A 17,403-nucleotide genomic window follows, 5' to 3' on the forward strand; every position below is an offset into this window, starting at 1 on the left:
CATTGTTATTTGTACAATATATACAAACACCTCTGTCGAGCTCACAGAGCATACGAGGATAATACGCAACAACTTTTATTACTCATATTGTTTGTAGTTCTCATGAATTATTATCCAGTTATGTAAAAATTTTATCTCGTTTGAACTATGTGATATCTAAATGTCGATTTCATCATCTTGTCATTAATTTCTTTCACTTTCCAAATTTTTTCTGACAAATTGTCCACTCGCATGCGTTTTTTGTACTCAAAAACACCCCAAATCAGACGAATATTCGTATTTCTAACTAATGATAATTAGTTAACATTTATCGATTGATTCTCCACGTCATTGACAAATCCCTCATAATTTCCGCAATTTTCATTCTCTTCGAAAAACCATTGGCGAGACATTTCCTTAGAATTTTCCCAATCGCCTCGACAAAATCATAATCGAACAGAATATGTCATTAAAACACTTACTATTCCAATAAATTCCCTCCACTGGACAAAACATCAAAATTACATTTAAAAACTTACGAATATTTCACGATTACCCACGAAAAAAAATCCCCTCGAATTATGAAAAATTAGTCTCATTGAATTGAATTCGAATTTACGTATTGTCGGGTGACATTGAACATAAGGATCTAAGTACTAAATTCCCCCGATGATTCAGCCACTTCTTGGAATGTTTTCACACACTCGCACACGTCTTTTAATTTGAATTCACCCCTAGAACTTGACTAGCATCCAAAACTATCGTAAGATTATTCCTTTAAAGTGTCTCCAACTCTTCAACGAGCAAAGCAGACATCTGAAGCCGCCGAAACGTTCAACCACTAAATACATGATAATTAAAAAATGAAGAGAGATACACAATATAAATTTATCACAGTCCTAACTGGCGTGCCTTGTGTCTCACAATGTGGATTTTCATAATTCATTAAATATTAATCCTCTCCCTAATGCCTTGATTATTACATAATCCCGTAATTTCGTCACTAAATGGAAGTGCAGTTGACTTTAATAATCATTCGTATATTTTTCGTGTATACCTAGGGACAGCAAAGAATAAATCTCACAATCGTGCAAATGAAAAGTTTTTTTCATTCCATTTAATGGCGAAATGCTGCAGTTCTGTGTTTTGGATTTGATAATAAGAGTGAGGGAAAAACTTTGAGGAAAAACTATTTCACAAATAAAGCCAACCGACCCATTTTCACGATGGTCGAGAGGCTTCAGGGTATTTCATAAAGTTTCTACGCCAAGGGTTCTCCGCGAATATCAACGAGTGCACTCTACGGAGCGTTAACAATGCTGTCCTCTTTCACTACCACTATTTTTTACCTATGTCCTCTTCATTTATTTATGATAAAGCAATTTAACTCCCCAGAATTCCAAAATATTCACCACAAAATGCAACCGATGAACTCTTGGACGTAGACAACTCAATAGGTATTTAACAGTTTCATCGTATAAAGTGGGACAGCGTGTATTAAAAATTGCCTAGTTACTAAAAATCGAATCACCATTTTTATTTAACAAGTGTATCCCGGCTGAATAATATCTTTCGTCAGTTATCGAAACTTAAAGTTAAACGAACGATGCATTTGGCTTAGAATTGATTTTCTCCTATTTTATTGAAAATTCTTCCTGAGCATTTTTCAATTTTTAATTCTCTTACTCAATTATCAGACAGCGTGGCAAGTGCTCACGCAGGTAGTCGAATAGTTCACGTGATGTGCCTGGACAATTTGTTAATTCGAGCTCTTGGAGATGACGGAGTTGGATGAGACTGGAGAGGCCACTGCTTGTGAGTAATGGACAGCCTGGAATATTTTTTACAAATTCCCTTGTTAATTGTTTAATTGACAACAATTATGTTTTTTCACGTCAATCTCATGATTCGTAATTTTCCAGAAAAATTGAAAGAAAATGTGAAGTTTGAATCCTTAAGAAATTTGTAGTTTTTGTAGTTCTCCATTATATTTGTTATAATTAGAATAAAGCCAAATAAAAATTCAATAATTAACTTGAATGACTTTAAAATTTCGTATTTTTTTGTATTCTTTATTAAATTAATTGGGGAAATTCTTGATATTCTCACCCGCAACTGAGAGAACGAGTAATGCTCTCATGCCGCATAAGTGCTGAAGTCCAAAGTCTCTCAATTGTGAGCACCACCTCAGGAACAATGCATTCAGAGAGCTCATGGTCGATATGTACCCAACTCCTATATCCGTCACATGGACACACCTTTGAAAAATGGTAAATTCCAGTATTGACGAATTGCCAGAGTAGTAAACTCTAGTCTCGAAAGGGCAAATGTATGAGAAAAGGAAACGTCGAAAGCATTCAACGTCAGCACTCGAGCTGATTTTATGGCAGAGTTTCAAATGGCAAAGAATCCACGATGCAGTCTAGACATTTTTGGGTGAATTTCTAGGCTTGTGCAATCACTGATAAAAGACAAAAATCTGTTTCCAAGAATCCGCCTTAAACTCTCTTTTCTGCACTAACAAAAAATTTGCAATAAAATGTATTCTGATATTCAGTAGAATAATTTTTTACTGGAAAAAATGTTAATAGATAAAAATTAGGAGAGATTGATTACGAATTTTTTACGGTTTGCAACGAAAACCGGCACTTGACACCGGAAAATGCGGTGCGACCGGTTAAATTAATCTGCCTGTGCTAATTCTGCGTCATAAGGATTTATCGTCACCCACTGACACGCAGATTCCACAAATATGCCAAAACTTTAAATGTGAGATGAAGACCGCAATATTTTACAACGTCGGACTCTCGGAACCAGCCAAATGCTTGGATTTAACGCGACGGGCTATTACATTTGACGGGAATTTCACAATAAAAGTTGATGGCACTTGATGGAGTCAAGCGATAACTCACTTTTTCCCCACTGCTCCCTCAATATCTTTAAATAACAGCATTGCGACACTTTCATCAAGGAGTTATCGATATCTTCTCATTTTTCAATTTTTCGGAAAATTTTTCCCTTCAATTTTTCCAATCAACAAATTTGTCAGAAATGCATAAGAAAATTTGAAAAATGGGAAGACCCTAATAACTAACTCCACTTCATCCTCAGAAAATGAACAATAAATCTATAATCCTCAAAGCTCCAGACAATTACCTGTCAAGTATAAGTTCCTCCAATTGATTGAGATCGCACGCGATATTCTCCAGTGCAGAATCCGTGATTCTGGAGCACCAGCTCAAATCAAGTGATCGCAGTCTCGGTAAATTCTCAGCAATTAATTCCACCCCGTCGTCAGTAACTTTACTGCACCCCGACAGCGACAGAACAGTCAAATTAGGTAGAGAATGAACTGCAAACGAAATAACTCAACATTAAATATTTGAAGATTATGAGAATATAGAATCAATTGAATCTTTTCCGTATAAATAAATGTCAGGCCATTGTCCCCAGCTCTTAGAACCTGAGACGAAGGCGCTGACGTATGTAAAATCAGCTAAATAAAGCCCTCTAAATTTGTCCCATCAATCTTCACTTGGCGAGAGAATAAAAATGATAGGGAGAAAATAAAAGCAGAAGGAGGAAAGGACTCACCTATATTGACGACACCGTGATTAGTCAATTCCCAGCAGGACTGGAGTCTCAGGATGCTCAGGGAGCTGCTCTGTTTGGCACTGAAGTAACCCAGTGCTGCGTCGGTGACGTGATAGGCTTGAAGGGAAAATTCGTATAGACTCGGTAGCAATTGGGCTACAGCACCCACAGCCTCGTCAGCTACGTTTATACAGTCTGATAGAGATAGTGAGACTATTCGAGGGGTCAAACAGGCCCACAGACCTGCCTCCGTTATTTCATTGCATCCTGCCAGCTCTAATTCGAATAATGCCTGCAATCCAGAGATTCAAAACAATATTCCCCTATCAGAAGAATAAATAATGCCAAAAGTCCACCACAAAATTCAACATAATAGGAACAATTGTTGATTTGTTTAATTTACATATTTAATTCATTTTTATAAAGCCATTGCGAATTCAAAAAAAATCATGGGTTTTCAATTTTTTCCCTGAATTCTGATAATTTCTTGTTAATTCAATGATTTGCAAACAAGAATTCCTAAAATATATTATTTATATGAATATACATTTATTATTCATTTATTTATTTCGTTTAAAAACGAATAATAAATTCTGAACTTTTTATCAAGACGTCCGTTTAAAAATTCAATTTTTTAATAGGCAATTTTTTTATGAAAATCGGTAACGTATGAAAACCATGAGACTAAAAAATACATTTTTATTTTGTTTATCGGCTTGAAAGCTGCAGGAATTTTATCAGTTACCTGTAAATGATCGAGAAGTGCCTCGAGTCCTCTATCAGTGACGGAACAGCATCGAAGTGATAACGAATGCACGTGCCTCTGTGCCATGGGAAAGCTGTGGGTTAATTCGGGTATATCCTCATCGGCTGCCCCGAGTAACACCAGAGAATGAAAGCCACGTCTGACTAATGAAGCATAGAGCTTTGTTCTTGATCCAGAAGGCATCGCCCTGACCTCCCTGCACCTCACCACAGGCACCAGACCAGACCAGAATCGCGGTCGCGCATATAAAACGTCTCGCCACCGAGTGCAAACCTGAGGATAGAATTTTAATCATTGAGGAAAAAATATTCTCTTTGAACTATCCCCCATAATTCAACATCAAAAGACTCGAATGATTTTAGAAAAAAGTCCTCTTCAAGCTGAAAAATTATTTCAAAGTCACAGCCCCAGGGTATTCCATTCACTTTTCAGTAGAACGCGAAAAAAAAAAATTCTGTTCTCAAATTTTTTTATGGAATTGCAGTGGAAATTCAAGGGAGACTGCTTTTTCTTTTTGACTTTTTTATTCTCTGGAATATCCAAACGGTTTCGAAACTGGAATTCATTATTTTCCCGGAATGAAATGACTGTTAAAAATCGTAATTGACTAATTATTTTTTTGGGTCAATCGCAGAGTAGATTTGTCAGGTAAATGAGAGAATGTCGAAATTGGGGTGAAAAATGGGTGTGAACTGATATATGGTACCTGAGCGAGTACTCGTCTCTCGGTGGCGTTGAAATAGAGGAAAAATCGGCTCAAGAAATGATCATCGAGTATGAGTTGCTCCCAGGATGTTGGGGGAAGGTATCCACCAGTGCCTCCACTGGCAAGAGGTACGTGTTTCGAGCGATTTCTCGATATTCTCCCCCTGACAGCGCTATTGTTACACAGACCCTTGTTGTTAGCAATATTAACTGGATTATTAACGGGCAAGGGGGCACTTCTGCTTGGCTTCTCTGGTGTCATGTTGGAGTTGTTGGTACTTGCAAGATTGGTATATGCAACACCACCACCACCACCACCCCCGCAGAACACGTTTGTCACGCGTTCCATTACGCTGGCTTTACCACCCCCTGCAATTACACAAGCCTCAGTTGATTAATTGTGAATAATAAAGGGAGAAAGTTCTTTTTTTTTTAACTTTCTCCTCTCACTCGTGCACCCGGAAAAATCGATACCGCGCCTGGATTTTTTTTCTTTTTATTTTTCTTATGCACATTTTTTGCGTTTTGTTGTCAGAACACTCGGAATATCTGCAAATTTGTTCAGCACTTCAGCGATAAAATTCACCGGGTATTATCGCCACGATTTGTTGTGGGAATTCCATTTTTTTTTTCATGGGAAATTTCGCTTCATCGTGAATTATTCAGTTTATTCATTAATTCAGATCGCTGGAAATGCGGGAGTCATAAATTTACACATTAATTCCGGATCTTGAAGGACATTTTTATGTGTGGAAAATATTTCCTTTTATCCAGTGAGAATTACTGGGAAATTATTATAATTATTATTTTATTGTGGATATTCTTTTTTTTTAAGATATATTTTTGGAAAGATATTGTTAATTTTTGTGTATCGACACCTGTGGAATAATTTGTTTAAATTTTCAGGATTTTTGTTACTTATAGATCAGGGAATTTGTGGAGTTCAAGGAAATTTCTATTTTCAGGCGCATATGTTAAATTATGCAATTGAAAATCATGGAATTTTACACAACTTGCGCTCTGAGATCCCAATCTATTAAAAATTCAATTCAATGCTGTCTCATTTCACAATCAATTTAAGAATCTCGGTTCAGGAAAATAGAACACCAATTCCTCTTGAATTTTTGAGATAAATGCAATGACGAACATTATCGCGAATAGAATTTAAAATAACATAATTGAAAATTCAGATATGGCGGTTGTGTATAAATATAAAAAATGAACAATTAATTTCATTCTGGCAATCATTTATTTATTTATTCGAAACAAAACAATATCTTTCCCCACAATTTTGGAAAACATTATACAAATTTGTATCACTAATTAAAAAAGTGTTCTGTGATTTTTCCAGGAGATGATAATCATCAATTTTTATTAATGTGTCAATTTTTCAATTTCTCCGAGACTTGAGTGAAACACAAATTATTCTTGAAAATGAAGAAAAATATTTTGTCTGTACGAAAATATTTTTTCCACTTTCCCTTTTGCTTAATTGAATATATGAAAAGTGTCGAGATCATGCGAATGGTGACGTGTACATATCAAAAACTGATTAGACAATTAATCGTGTGATTACACTGAGGTAAAGCCTGTGCGTTTGTGAAAATAAAATAAATAAGCTTGGTAGTCCTGACTCAGGCTCGTTCCAACAATTGCAACAAACAGATGCTGATGGACATTTCCCATTGCTCTGGACGGATTGAGAAGTGAATGAAATTATGCAACCGATGATTAATCCCAACGAAAGGGGATTTCGTAGGAACCCTGGCAAAGTTCCAGGGAGAGAAAGAGTTTGCATCACTCGAACAAGCATTGGTACACGCCTTGCTTCATGGAACGAGATAGAATCAGATAATTAATTTGAAAAGCCATTTGTATTGCCAATATCTTCCCATTCTTTATGTTTGTTCTGTTAACTTCTGGAAAATTAACGATTGGATAATTGACGTTTATCAAAAATATTCCGTTTTTTCATTTTATCATTATTCTATGACTCACGAATTTTTATTTGTATTTATTTTTATTCTTGAAAGAATTTTGTCTATTTTTCTAGAGTTTACTATATGGATGATATGGTAAAGATATATATCCAGAAATATATGGCAATTATATCTGGATATATGTCGTGTACATTTCCGCGAGAAATCCTTCATCCCAGATATATTTTGGATATATCTCCGCAGATATATTTCAGTTATAATTCTAGTAAAAAACTATATTTCCGTTATGATTTCTGGATTATATCTTATTTTATGTGAGAAAAATTCTGCCTGAGTGACGAAATTTCGTGATGTATTAAATAATAATAAAACTTGAAAACAATATATTTTCTCATTTCAATTATATCAATTATATATATAATATATTATATACGTATATATATTATAAACGTTTCCTCAGCATTTGCAAATGACTTGAAAAATTAGAAGATATCGACAATATAACTTCTAAAGAAACATAGAAATTAGCAACTCAAATTTCGCTACAAAATTGTTTATTTTTTCTTCCCAAATATTGAATCCCCCCTACCATTATAATCAATACATCCTCCGTATTCCCATTATCATAAATATTCTCATTATTATTATATTTCGTGATCAACTATTTTTCGAAAAATTTTCTCAATCCATCGAATTAAAATATAGAATTTCCTCTCAATTTGAGTTGTTAAATTCTAAGACGCCTTCGAGGATTAGTTGCAATATAAATAAATAATTAAAAACAACCCCTAAATCCCCAAAAATCAGTTGACACATACTTAAAAACCCCTCAAGGTTGCCAAAATAATTCACTCAAAAAGTGTTGGCGTTATCGATTCCGTTGCAGTTCGAATAGCGTTGTCACTCTAATCGACGACAATTACTTGAAAATAAGTAAACTATTAAATGATAATTAAAATAAGAAGGGACTAGCTCGTTGATCCCAGTAGCTGCACATACATTTCTCAGTACACAAATACGCTGCATGGAAAAAGAAAGAATGGAGAAAATATTTACTACATAAGAAATCAATTAGCTAGACAAAATAAAAAATATAAAAAACTGAAGAAATCATTCCACTAGTTCATAAAATCTTCTCTACCGCACTGAGTATAAATTTTTACTGAATTTTCCGGGAAATCTGGATAGATCTCCGAGAATTTCCATCAGCTTCCCTTCATTTTCCCCGGATAATTGATCCGGAATTCGTAAAGAAATTCGCAAGGGATTGACTCGAGAAATCCTTAGAAGTTGGAAAGGGCTTTTTATAAATTTCCGAGGAAATTAAGGGAATTCAGTGAAAAATTTAGAACAATGCCTTCTTGTTGAGATGTTGGATAAAAAAATGGATAAGGGTCATACCATGATGCTTTGATGCTCGAAGACCCAATCCGTTGATCCTCTTCGTCAACTCGGCACTCGCCCTCTCAACAACCCCCTGAGCCGATATCGACGACATTTTACTTCACTTCAATTACAACAACCCCTAAACCGAGTGGTTCCACTTATAAAAAAAAGAAAAACTGTTTATCCTCTTTAGTCAAGAAAAGCGTGAGATACCCCTTGCGCAGTGATTTCTCCGCATATTGGAGCAGACGATTCACTCAACTTCAACAATAATTCAATAAAAATTTCCAATGTTTAATTAACAATGGAAATAACCAAAACAATAGCAATGCAACTGATTGATTCAAAAATTCTCTCGTATCGGGCGCTATTTTAAAATCCAAGCAATTAATTCCAGTTTTAATTGTTCAGTTGTTCACGTGTTGTTTAAAAAATAGGGGTAGTTGGGAAAATGTTGATAAGTCGGTATGAAAAGGGAAATAAGACACTTTAGTGGCAATTGTTGAGGGGAAGGGTAAATCAATACTGCCGGAGTGGCCGCAAGAACGACACAAGGGGGTGGTAGTTTATTTACTCTCGATGAAACTACACAAATTGATTTGACTCGTGATCTCGATGATTTTGGTGGACTTGAAAATTTTTCTCGGGAATTATTGACGGGTTTCGGGGATTGGAATTTCCCGGGGGAGCGATGTTGCAGTTGCTTCCGGGATTTTCCAATGGAAAACTATACAACGCGGCACTTTTGAGCTTCGCCACGGGAAAAACCGCGTCGGGGGTGGTTTGTCTCAAACTGAATCGATACTCAATGTACCCGGTGCATATCCAAAGCCCCACCACTTGCATCAACCTCTGGTACAGCGCACGCGCTTGTACTCCAGTCTTTACCGCTTACTTTGAGTTTTTTGGAATTATTTGTGATAATTAATCAACAAATTGCATTCAACATAATTTCTATTTTGGATTTAATTCCCCAAAAATATTAAATTGAGTATTTCATCAATAATGGAAATTAAAAAATAATCGGATACTCCTGATAATAAATAAAAATTAAAAGACACAGATTGATGTTATTTAAAAATTGAAGATATCTCCATAGAGGAAAAAATAACGCGTTGTTGGGGAATTTTTTGAATAAAATTATTGAAAAATTTAATTTGCAGGTGCAATGACCCTAGAGTTAATTGTAATAAATTTCCACATCATGCGGTACGTCTGTTTCTTAATTTTCTTTATTTCTGCAACATGTGTTTTATCTTGTTTCATTTTTACATTATCGTGTCGATGTACTTTTTGTTTTTATTAAGATATTTAAAAAGAATCAACGAGTTTAGACGATCTTGAGACCACTCATGGAATTCTCCAAGGCCTGAAACAAGAAGATCAGAAAAATTGTCAATTGACCTCGAAATAATTGATAAACGTCTAATCACAGAATTCAGACTTTTTGTGACAGGATATTAATTTATTTAATTATCAGCGGATAATTTGCTAGATTGCCACAATAAAATATTTTATAGTCTTCATGAAATTTCATATGTTCTCAAGGAAAATTATTTAATCACCTTTAAATCCCAAACAACGAGTTGACCATCGAGTCCACTGGTGCTGAATTCACTATTCGACACTCTTCTCACGCAATTAATCGTATTCTGGTGAATACTAGCGAGTGCCCTATCATTATTTTCAGTTCTCGCTTGTCGATCCAGCGACTGGAATTTCCTCATCGCTGAAATTCCAGCCTCTTCTTTCTTCTGCGAATTATCCAACTTCGATACGAAGTGTAATTGACCGTTTGCGTCGAGTGAGTACAACATCGGCATGCAACTGTGACCCTGCAGTACAATAATAATCATTCAAACAAATAATCCATTAACAACAAGAATTCGATTCAGCTAATAGATAAATTTGCAAGGAATCATCTAAGAGAACCACCAAAATTTTTATAAAGACTTTTCTCGTACCGGGAATGAAAAGTACGAACGAGGTCTTTACAGAAAATTTTCTCGCGTAGAATCGGAGAAATTATTCAAAGAATGGGAAAGTGGGGAACAGGTGGAGTTCAGGTTAATCGGAATTATTGGGTCTTTATGTTGCACTTACAGCAGCAATTATCGAATTGGGCCCAACCCAAACGCAACTTAAAAAGGGTAAGTGTTCGGTATAAAGTCTCATAACAGCATTTCCCTTGGTGGCGTCAGCGACGCAAATCGAGGAATTGTGTGCGACCCAGCAGATTTTGTTCCCACATGGGCTAAATACAACCGAGTGGACCCAACCACCTGAAAAAAATTGAAATAATCGTGCAATAAGATTTCTAAAAAATCTCATACTCTATTAAATCCCACCCAACTTAATAGATCATAGGACAATTACCTCCATTGGTGGAATTTGGAAATTCAGCCAACAAAGTACCCAGGGTGGACGTGGCTCCCCAAGGCCCAGAGCCAGGTGCGTCCTCCATATCTTTAACGTAAGCACCAAAAACTCGAACTTTATAGTCCGAAGAACCTGCCACCAGCACTTTATTATCAGGATGCCAATCAATGGCTGTTACAGTGGATCTGATTGGTCTTTTGATGTGCTTGGACAACCACCAGTTGTTCTCTGACACGAAGTAACTGACTGAGATCATCCTGTCACCCGAGCCCACAGCAAATTTGTTCTCTGTGAGAAAAATATATTTCATGTCAAATTTTCCCTTTTCAAAGATTACAATTATAAAATATAGAATTATATGAATAACAATTGTTTTCTTTTTATCATTCCCCAAATAATAATTAAGCCTGAGAGGGAGTGGGATGTTGAAGAAATGAATAATAAATACCTAGTGGTGACCATTTGACGCACACAGCAGCTCTAGTCATCCTCAGGACGACCCACGCAGGGATCCACTTGCCCTTGTCATCCTGATTCCAGACATAAGCATTTTTATCAGCCCCACAGGTAACAATCCTATTAGTCTTGGGTGCCCAATCGAGGCACATGACATTCATATCATGAGCCTCAAGTACCTCCGTCTGTTTCCACCCAGCACTCGATCTTTTGTACACATGCACCTGATTGCTATTCGGACAAACAGCAACTTCTGCAAAAATTTGACAAAACAATCACAAAAACCTCAGGACAATTCACCAGAGCAAATTCTCAATAATAAAATCCAAACCTGTCCTGTCCTTGTTCCACGCATGACAGGTGATAATATCAAGCCCAAAATTATGCACTTCAGTCATAATTCCTGAGGTATAAACTTAAAATTCAAGGAAGCAATCGTCACAGATGAAATGAATTCGAGTAAGTGACTCTTGATGAATCAGCAGGAGAAAAAAGGCAGGAAATCTCTTGGGTGCGGTCTAATGTGCTCCAAAAACTGATGAACCTTAAATATATTCCTGGAACAACTGGAAATTCGTGGACTCTGGTCAGTCTACACGAATTATCCAGCCGAGTAAGACAATCTCCTTATCAATCCACTGTTTTTTTTTCGTTTTTTCAGTTTTGAGGCCTGGATGACAGTTTTTCGAGGAAAATCTCGACTACGAGGGGTTAGGAATACACGGGGCCCCCAAGTGACAATCGAGATGGTTTTTTTTTTTCACTTCTCAAACTGCAATCCTGAGAATTGGTAGCACTGAATTCTGCGGAGAAATACCCGAAAGTCACTGCACCAGTCAAAGAGGATTCGCTTTTACCCTCTTCTATGTCGCTGACGACATGACATTTGTCAGGTCCTCCTTGTAAAATCATTTTTCATGCTGTTTTTCTTTGTTTTTAATTGCGTGATTCAGAGGAGTGAGTGCTTGACCCATTGATTATTGGGAATTTGGGGCTTTGGAGGATTTTTTTACTGGTGTTATTGAGGACTGGCCGGCTTGACAACTAGATTCGGGGGAACGTCTGGAAGAGTTGGGAGCTGTGATCTGTTGTATTTTGTTTTGTCAAAAGGGGAGACAGGGGATTTTAATAGGTCGTCGAGATGAGACATGGTTATGTTCTGCAGGGTGCACACATCTAACGACAATGGCACTGTCCCCGTCGGAGGTGAGTCAGTTTTTTTTACATTTTTATCAGGTGTCATATGTGATTTTTATGGTTTTTTCGTTGACGCCATTGGCTCCAGCTTTTCGATGAATACCATCTTTTTTTGTTTTGATGCGTCAGAACTCTTTGCTTTGTCGGTTTTTTATTATTAGTTTCGTTATCAAATTCTGCTCAATGGATTATGGAAATTCAAATTCAATTTTTGGAGCGTCTTTCAAGTTATTTCCAGAGGAGGCTCCAGGACGATCTCGGATTATTTCTCCAGGCTGACGTAGGCATTAGTCATCTAAAGATTTTTTTAATAACTGTTGGTACCTAGGAGAATTTGGAATTTTTCATGAAAATTAAATAGAAAAGTGGTAGAAAAGGCTCCTTCGAGAATATCTGGAAAACCGAGGGTAATAGTGAAAATTTCGTTAAAATCTTTTTCGGAGATCTCAGTTAGATCTCTAAAAAAGGTCCTGACGACGATGTCGTTATCTCCCCTGCTTTATGAAATATTTTCGACGATCTGTTGGACTCTTTAATTCTATCCATCCTCTTCTGGTGAATAAAATTTTTCGTTCTTGTTTCAATTTATTTGTGATGATCATGAAGGATTTATTTTCACTCCATTCAGCGCCGACTCCAAAAGGAGTTGATGGCCCTCATACGTGAGCCGCCTGAGGGTGTCCAGGTTGATGAGGACTTGGTCGGACAGAACTTGACACAATGGATCGTTCACATGGAAGGGGCCAAGGGCACACTCTACGAGGGAGAGAGATTTCAATTACAATTCAAATTCAGCTCCAAGTATCCGTTCGATTCACCAGAAGTGACGTTCATCGGTGGTAACATTCCCATTCATCCTCACGTATATAGTAATGGTCACATATGTCTATCGATATTGACTGACGATTGGTCACCAGCACTCTCAGTGCAGAGTGTGTGTCTCAGCATCGTCTCCATGCTGAGCTCGTGCAAGGAAAAGGTAATTTCATTATTTCAAGTTGATTTTTTCTGCATTATAAATCAATTGCCGATGAAATTAAAAAATTTTCTCGTTTAAATATCTATCCAACTATCAAATTAAAAACTATGGAAAAAATATAACGCTGGAAATATGATTAATTATTATCATTAATTAGTATTATTAATTATTTATTATTTTTATTTATTTTAATTATTATTATCATTAGTAGTAATTAATTTTCTGCAGATATTGTGTTTAATTTGATGATTATGTTATCTTGCAGAAGAGACCTCCTGATAATTCGTTCTACGTTAAAACTTGTAATAAAAATCCAAAGAAGACAAAATGGTGGTATCACGGTGAGTGTAAATCTCAGAAATATATGGAATACTCTTCCACTAATTCTGTAATTGTATCTCAAATAAATGAGAATATCGGACGGTTAATAAAAATTTTTTATTTTAATTTTGGTTCTAAAAGCAAATAAGCAATAAACTGACAATTTTCCTCATGCGCTGTACGTTTCGTAGTCATAAAACGAAGAAGAGCGTTAAAATGTCAATTCATTAATATCAAATATTAACACGTTTTTTTGTATTTACAGATGATAGTGTTTAAATCAGGGTAGACGTGCCGCAGTGAACACCCATAAAAATTCTTCAATTGCACACAATTCCGAATGATATCGAGATAAAACATTGAATTAGTTAATTTTTCCTTTTCTTTGTGTGCATATTACAACTTATATCATCGCCGTAGAGAGTTAAGTAAAAAAATTGAGCGGATGGCTGAAGGGCTGAACTATTAAAACCACTAATCGAACTACTAAGAGAAATTATAATAGTGAACGAAAAGAACTTCAGAATTATAAGCAAAGTTGTGAAGAATTACGAATTTTAATTGATTGGGAAGGGATTTGTGAGAATTCTATGACAAGAGCTGAGCAAAGACAAATCGAGAGGCTAATGGACGTTTGCCAATATTACGCGAATTATATTAAACGGCTGAATCAGATCTCTCGTCATTAGATAACAAATTATTAAAAATGGGGAGTAAACATAGTAATGAACCGTTTTTTTTTTCAGTTCATTTATGACTCTCGAGTCGAAATATACTGCACAATGCGATTTAGAGACAGATATGAAAAAAAAATTTAAAAATCGATTAATGTTGCAATTACATGTTCACTGGCTGATGAGCTGAAAAATAAAGTAACTGAAATATTTTATATGGAGTTTTCTCATTTATACAGGTGGTGCATTTTGTGGATTTTTAAAAATATAAATTGTACCTAGTCCAATTAATTGACATTTTCAGCTAGTAAAAGTGAAAAATCAAGGGAAATTCAATGGAATTCTCTTTTTAGAAGTAAAAAAATCAAATTTCTCGGTCTCACGGGACTTGCCAACCAGTTGCCTAGCAACCGCGTTGATTTTAAATCTCCACGATGAAAAAATCGTGATGGAAGAACAGGAGACTGAGAGTTTAAAATATGGAATTATTAATTACAAACTACTGGAGGAATTGGCGATTCAACAGGCACCGAAGGGCGAGGCTGGGCGACTATTCCGTGAGGATGGGGTTAAATTGGAAGAAGTCAAAGAACTGAGAATTGAATTTTTGAGTAAGTACTCCATTCAATCCCCGGTAATCCCTCGCAATAATAAGAAATAATCAAATTTATTCTTTCATACTAAAACATCTGTCTTGTTAAAAATGATAAAATACTTTAGGCCATTTTTACGAAAAGAATTATTATTCATACTATTTACTCTCCATTTCAATTTTTGTATGAATGAATGACGTAAGGATACATTTCGGATAAATTTATCTCCATGCAGATATTATTAGTCTGGAGCATTTGTGGCCGATGAAAAGCATCAGGAAACTGACATTATCTCACAATTGCATTGAGAGGATCGAGAAATTGGAGGATCTCGTCGAATTACGAGAGCTTGATCTCTCATTTAATCGAATCAGTCTTATGGAAGGGCTGAGTCATCTGATTAATCTAGAAATTTTAATATTATCCGGAAACGATATTCAGAATATCGAGGGCATCGATGGTCTTGATAATTTGAAAATCCTCAGCTTGGCGAATAATAAAATTAACAGTTGGGATCACGTAAATGTTTTTATAATAATTAAATAAATTTACGTTGAATAAATAATTTCCGGTTTGTAGTATTCCCTGAATTTTTAGGTGATGTACCTGAGGAAATTCAAAGAACTCCGTAGTTTAAATATTCAAGGGAACCCTTGCATGTATCAGAAAGGTTTTATAGATTATATTATCGCTTTCGTCCCTCAACTCGTTTATTTCTCGTACCGAATGATTACGGGAGAGCAGAGGAATAAATCCCGCGAGATTCACCGGTGAGATTTTTTATTCTGGATTCGTTCTGCTTTTTTACTTGAAATTATTGACAATTTATAGACTCTCTGTTGCAAAAACTGAGGAAAGTGAAACCAATCTTCACCGTTCGCAAAGCAAGACCAAAGCGGTGGAAGATAAAAAAGCAAAAGACTTCGAGGCATTTGTTGAGAATTTCGATGCAAATGAATTCTTGAATTTTTTGTGCGAAAAAGATAAAGGTATACTGAAAAAATTTCAATATCTTCATACTTTGTATCAAAAAAATTGTTGTTTATTTATTTATTCATTGTAAATTGCGCGGCTCTGAATTCAAGATCACTTTCTTGAAAATTTTATTTCTAGAGAATTCCATTCTGAAGAAAGTTCATTTGATCGCTGAAAAGAGTTATGAGAAATATTCGACAAAAATCAATGAGATATCCCGAGAAATCTACAGATTCGGGAATAATAAAAAAGCTGAGAGATCGAAAGAACTTGCGATATTCCGAAAAACTATTGAGGATGAACAGAACTCAGTGAAATTTACTGCCAGAAGGTGATTTTTTTTGTTTCTAATTATTTTGTACAATTATCACATAATAAGTGATTTACCATTTCCTCTTGAGATGGAATTTGAGGAATTAATTTGCGGTTATTTAGTATTTAATGCTCTGGCTAATATAAATTAATGAATTCGCATTAAAAAAATGGAATCGATTAATGCCAGACTGATGGATGAGATAGAAGAACGCCGGAATGAAATTCTAGAGGATTTAAAAAAGAAATCGAGCATTAACGACGCGAATGATGCCGATTGCGAATCCTCTGGGAAAGTCCCAGAAGATTCTCTGAGTATTGACTTGAGAGAAACGCAGAAAATTGCGGAGGAATTCAACAAATTCATGTCATCAAAGTGGACGAAATTGATGTACAACGAGATTGTCCTCCACGAGCAGATGGAAGATGTTCTAGAATCCTTCAAAAATAACATGTCCAAGGCAATTACGGAATTCACTGATTTCATGAAGGAGGCATTCTCCCAAATAAAAAACACTGAGGATGATTACTGCAAAAATATTAATAGCATCATTAATTCGTACGTCGCGAACATGAATTCAGATGAGGCCGTTATTCCCGAGGGTTTCAGGGAAATCTTGGAAAATTCCGAGTCTCTGAATGAAAATTTAGTATCTTCTCACGAATTGCGTCTAAATCTCATCGCTTCTAAGGAGCAGACAATGATCAAACGCATAGAATCATGGCTCGAGGATTTGATCGATGAACTGGAGTCGTAAGTTCAGGGTTTAACAAAATATTATAGGTCAATTTGCCACTTAATCTAGTTTTTACGAAAGAGATACCGCTTTTTTTTATTAAGTCTATTTTGCATATGTCATCTCACTCTGTAAAAATGCTCATAAAAAAATTTATGATATCTCTTCTAGATTAGGAGATGAGTCGATATTAATAAGAAATTTGATTTTTTTTTCAAGGCACGAGAATAGTCGACATCGTTCCAGGATCCTAGAGATTTCTCACTTTATTCAGTTCCAAAGAGAATCCTTAGAAGATGTCTTCGATATGAATATTAATATCGATAAAAATATAGAAGCTGACGTCGCAGCAGCTCTGGACGATTAATATCATCCAGAATCTCTGCGTTGAAAGGGAAAAATCACCATGA

The 17,403-nt window shown here is 35.7% G+C and overlaps 4 protein-coding genes across 6 annotated transcripts; 2 read left to right on the forward strand and 2 right to left on the reverse strand.

Moving 5' to 3' along the window:
* Window positions 1-116: 116 nt before the first annotated feature.
* LOC105267219 (F-box/LRR-repeat protein 16) lies at window positions 117-9,146 on the reverse strand. Of its 3 annotated transcripts, XM_011305910.1 has the most exons (9): window positions 8,386-8,450; window positions 7,984-8,004; window positions 7,803-7,906; window positions 5,046-5,413; window positions 4,319-4,612; window positions 3,574-3,865; window positions 3,136-3,331; window positions 2,089-2,237; window positions 117-1,810 (listed from the first exon to the last, which is right to left on the reverse strand). In XM_011305910.1, exons 4-9 carry the CDS (start codon window positions 5,391-5,393, stop codon window positions 1,662-1,664), a joined length of 1,428 nt encoding a protein of 475 aa, XP_011304212.1. In that variant the 5' UTR covers window positions 5,394-5,413; window positions 7,803-7,906; window positions 7,984-8,004; window positions 8,386-8,450; the 3' UTR covers window positions 117-1,661. The 3 variants fall into 3 exon arrangements, with proteins under 3 accessions (XP_011304212.1, XP_011304211.1, XP_011304209.1); XM_011305909.1 differs by lacking the exon at window positions 7,984-8,004 and having other exon boundaries at window positions 8,386-8,455; XM_011305907.1 differs by lacking the exons at window positions 7,803-7,906; window positions 7,984-8,004 and having other exon boundaries at window positions 8,386-9,146.
* Window positions 9,147-9,613: 467 nt separating this feature from the next.
* On the reverse strand, window positions 9,614-11,949 carry Arpc1 (Actin-related protein 2/3 complex, subunit 1A). Its single transcript, XM_011305911.1, has 6 exons — window positions 11,537-11,949; window positions 11,198-11,458; window positions 10,747-11,037; window positions 10,474-10,652; window positions 9,936-10,205; window positions 9,614-9,739 (listed from the first exon to the last, which is right to left on the reverse strand). The coding sequence occupies exons 1-6, from the start codon at window positions 11,601-11,603 to the stop codon at window positions 9,701-9,703; spliced, it is 1,107 nt and encodes a 368-aa protein (XP_011304213.1). The 5' UTR covers window positions 11,604-11,949; the 3' UTR covers window positions 9,614-9,700.
* A 111-nt stretch (window positions 11,950-12,060) lies between these two features.
* On the forward strand, window positions 12,061-14,591 carry LOC105267221 (ubiquitin-conjugating enzyme E2 W). Its single transcript, XM_011305912.1, has 4 exons — window positions 12,061-12,411; window positions 13,031-13,381; window positions 13,647-13,722; window positions 13,968-14,591. Exons 1-4 carry the CDS (start codon window positions 12,391-12,393, stop codon window positions 13,979-13,981), a joined length of 462 nt encoding a protein of 153 aa, XP_011304214.1. The 5' UTR covers window positions 12,061-12,390; the 3' UTR covers window positions 13,982-14,591.
* Window positions 14,592-14,820: 229 nt separating this feature from the next.
* LOC105267223 (leucine-rich repeat-containing protein 48-like) lies at window positions 14,821-17,382 on the forward strand. The gene is made up of 7 exons (XM_011305915.1): window positions 14,821-14,987; window positions 15,205-15,488; window positions 15,567-15,739; window positions 15,801-15,958; window positions 16,083-16,275; window positions 16,447-17,010; window positions 17,213-17,382. Exons 1-7 carry the CDS (start codon window positions 14,825-14,827, stop codon window positions 17,358-17,360), a joined length of 1,683 nt encoding a protein of 560 aa, XP_011304217.1. The 5' UTR covers window positions 14,821-14,824; the 3' UTR covers window positions 17,361-17,382.
* The last annotated feature ends 21 nt before the right edge of the window (window positions 17,383-17,403 follow it).

The sequence above is a fragment of the Fopius arisanus genome, unplaced genomic scaffold (genome assembly GCF_000806365.1).
Source record: "Fopius arisanus strain USDA-PBARC FA_bdor unplaced genomic scaffold, ASM80636v1 scaffold00045, whole genome shotgun sequence".
Lineage (NCBI taxonomy): Eukaryota > Metazoa > Arthropoda > Insecta > Hymenoptera > Braconidae > Fopius > Fopius arisanus.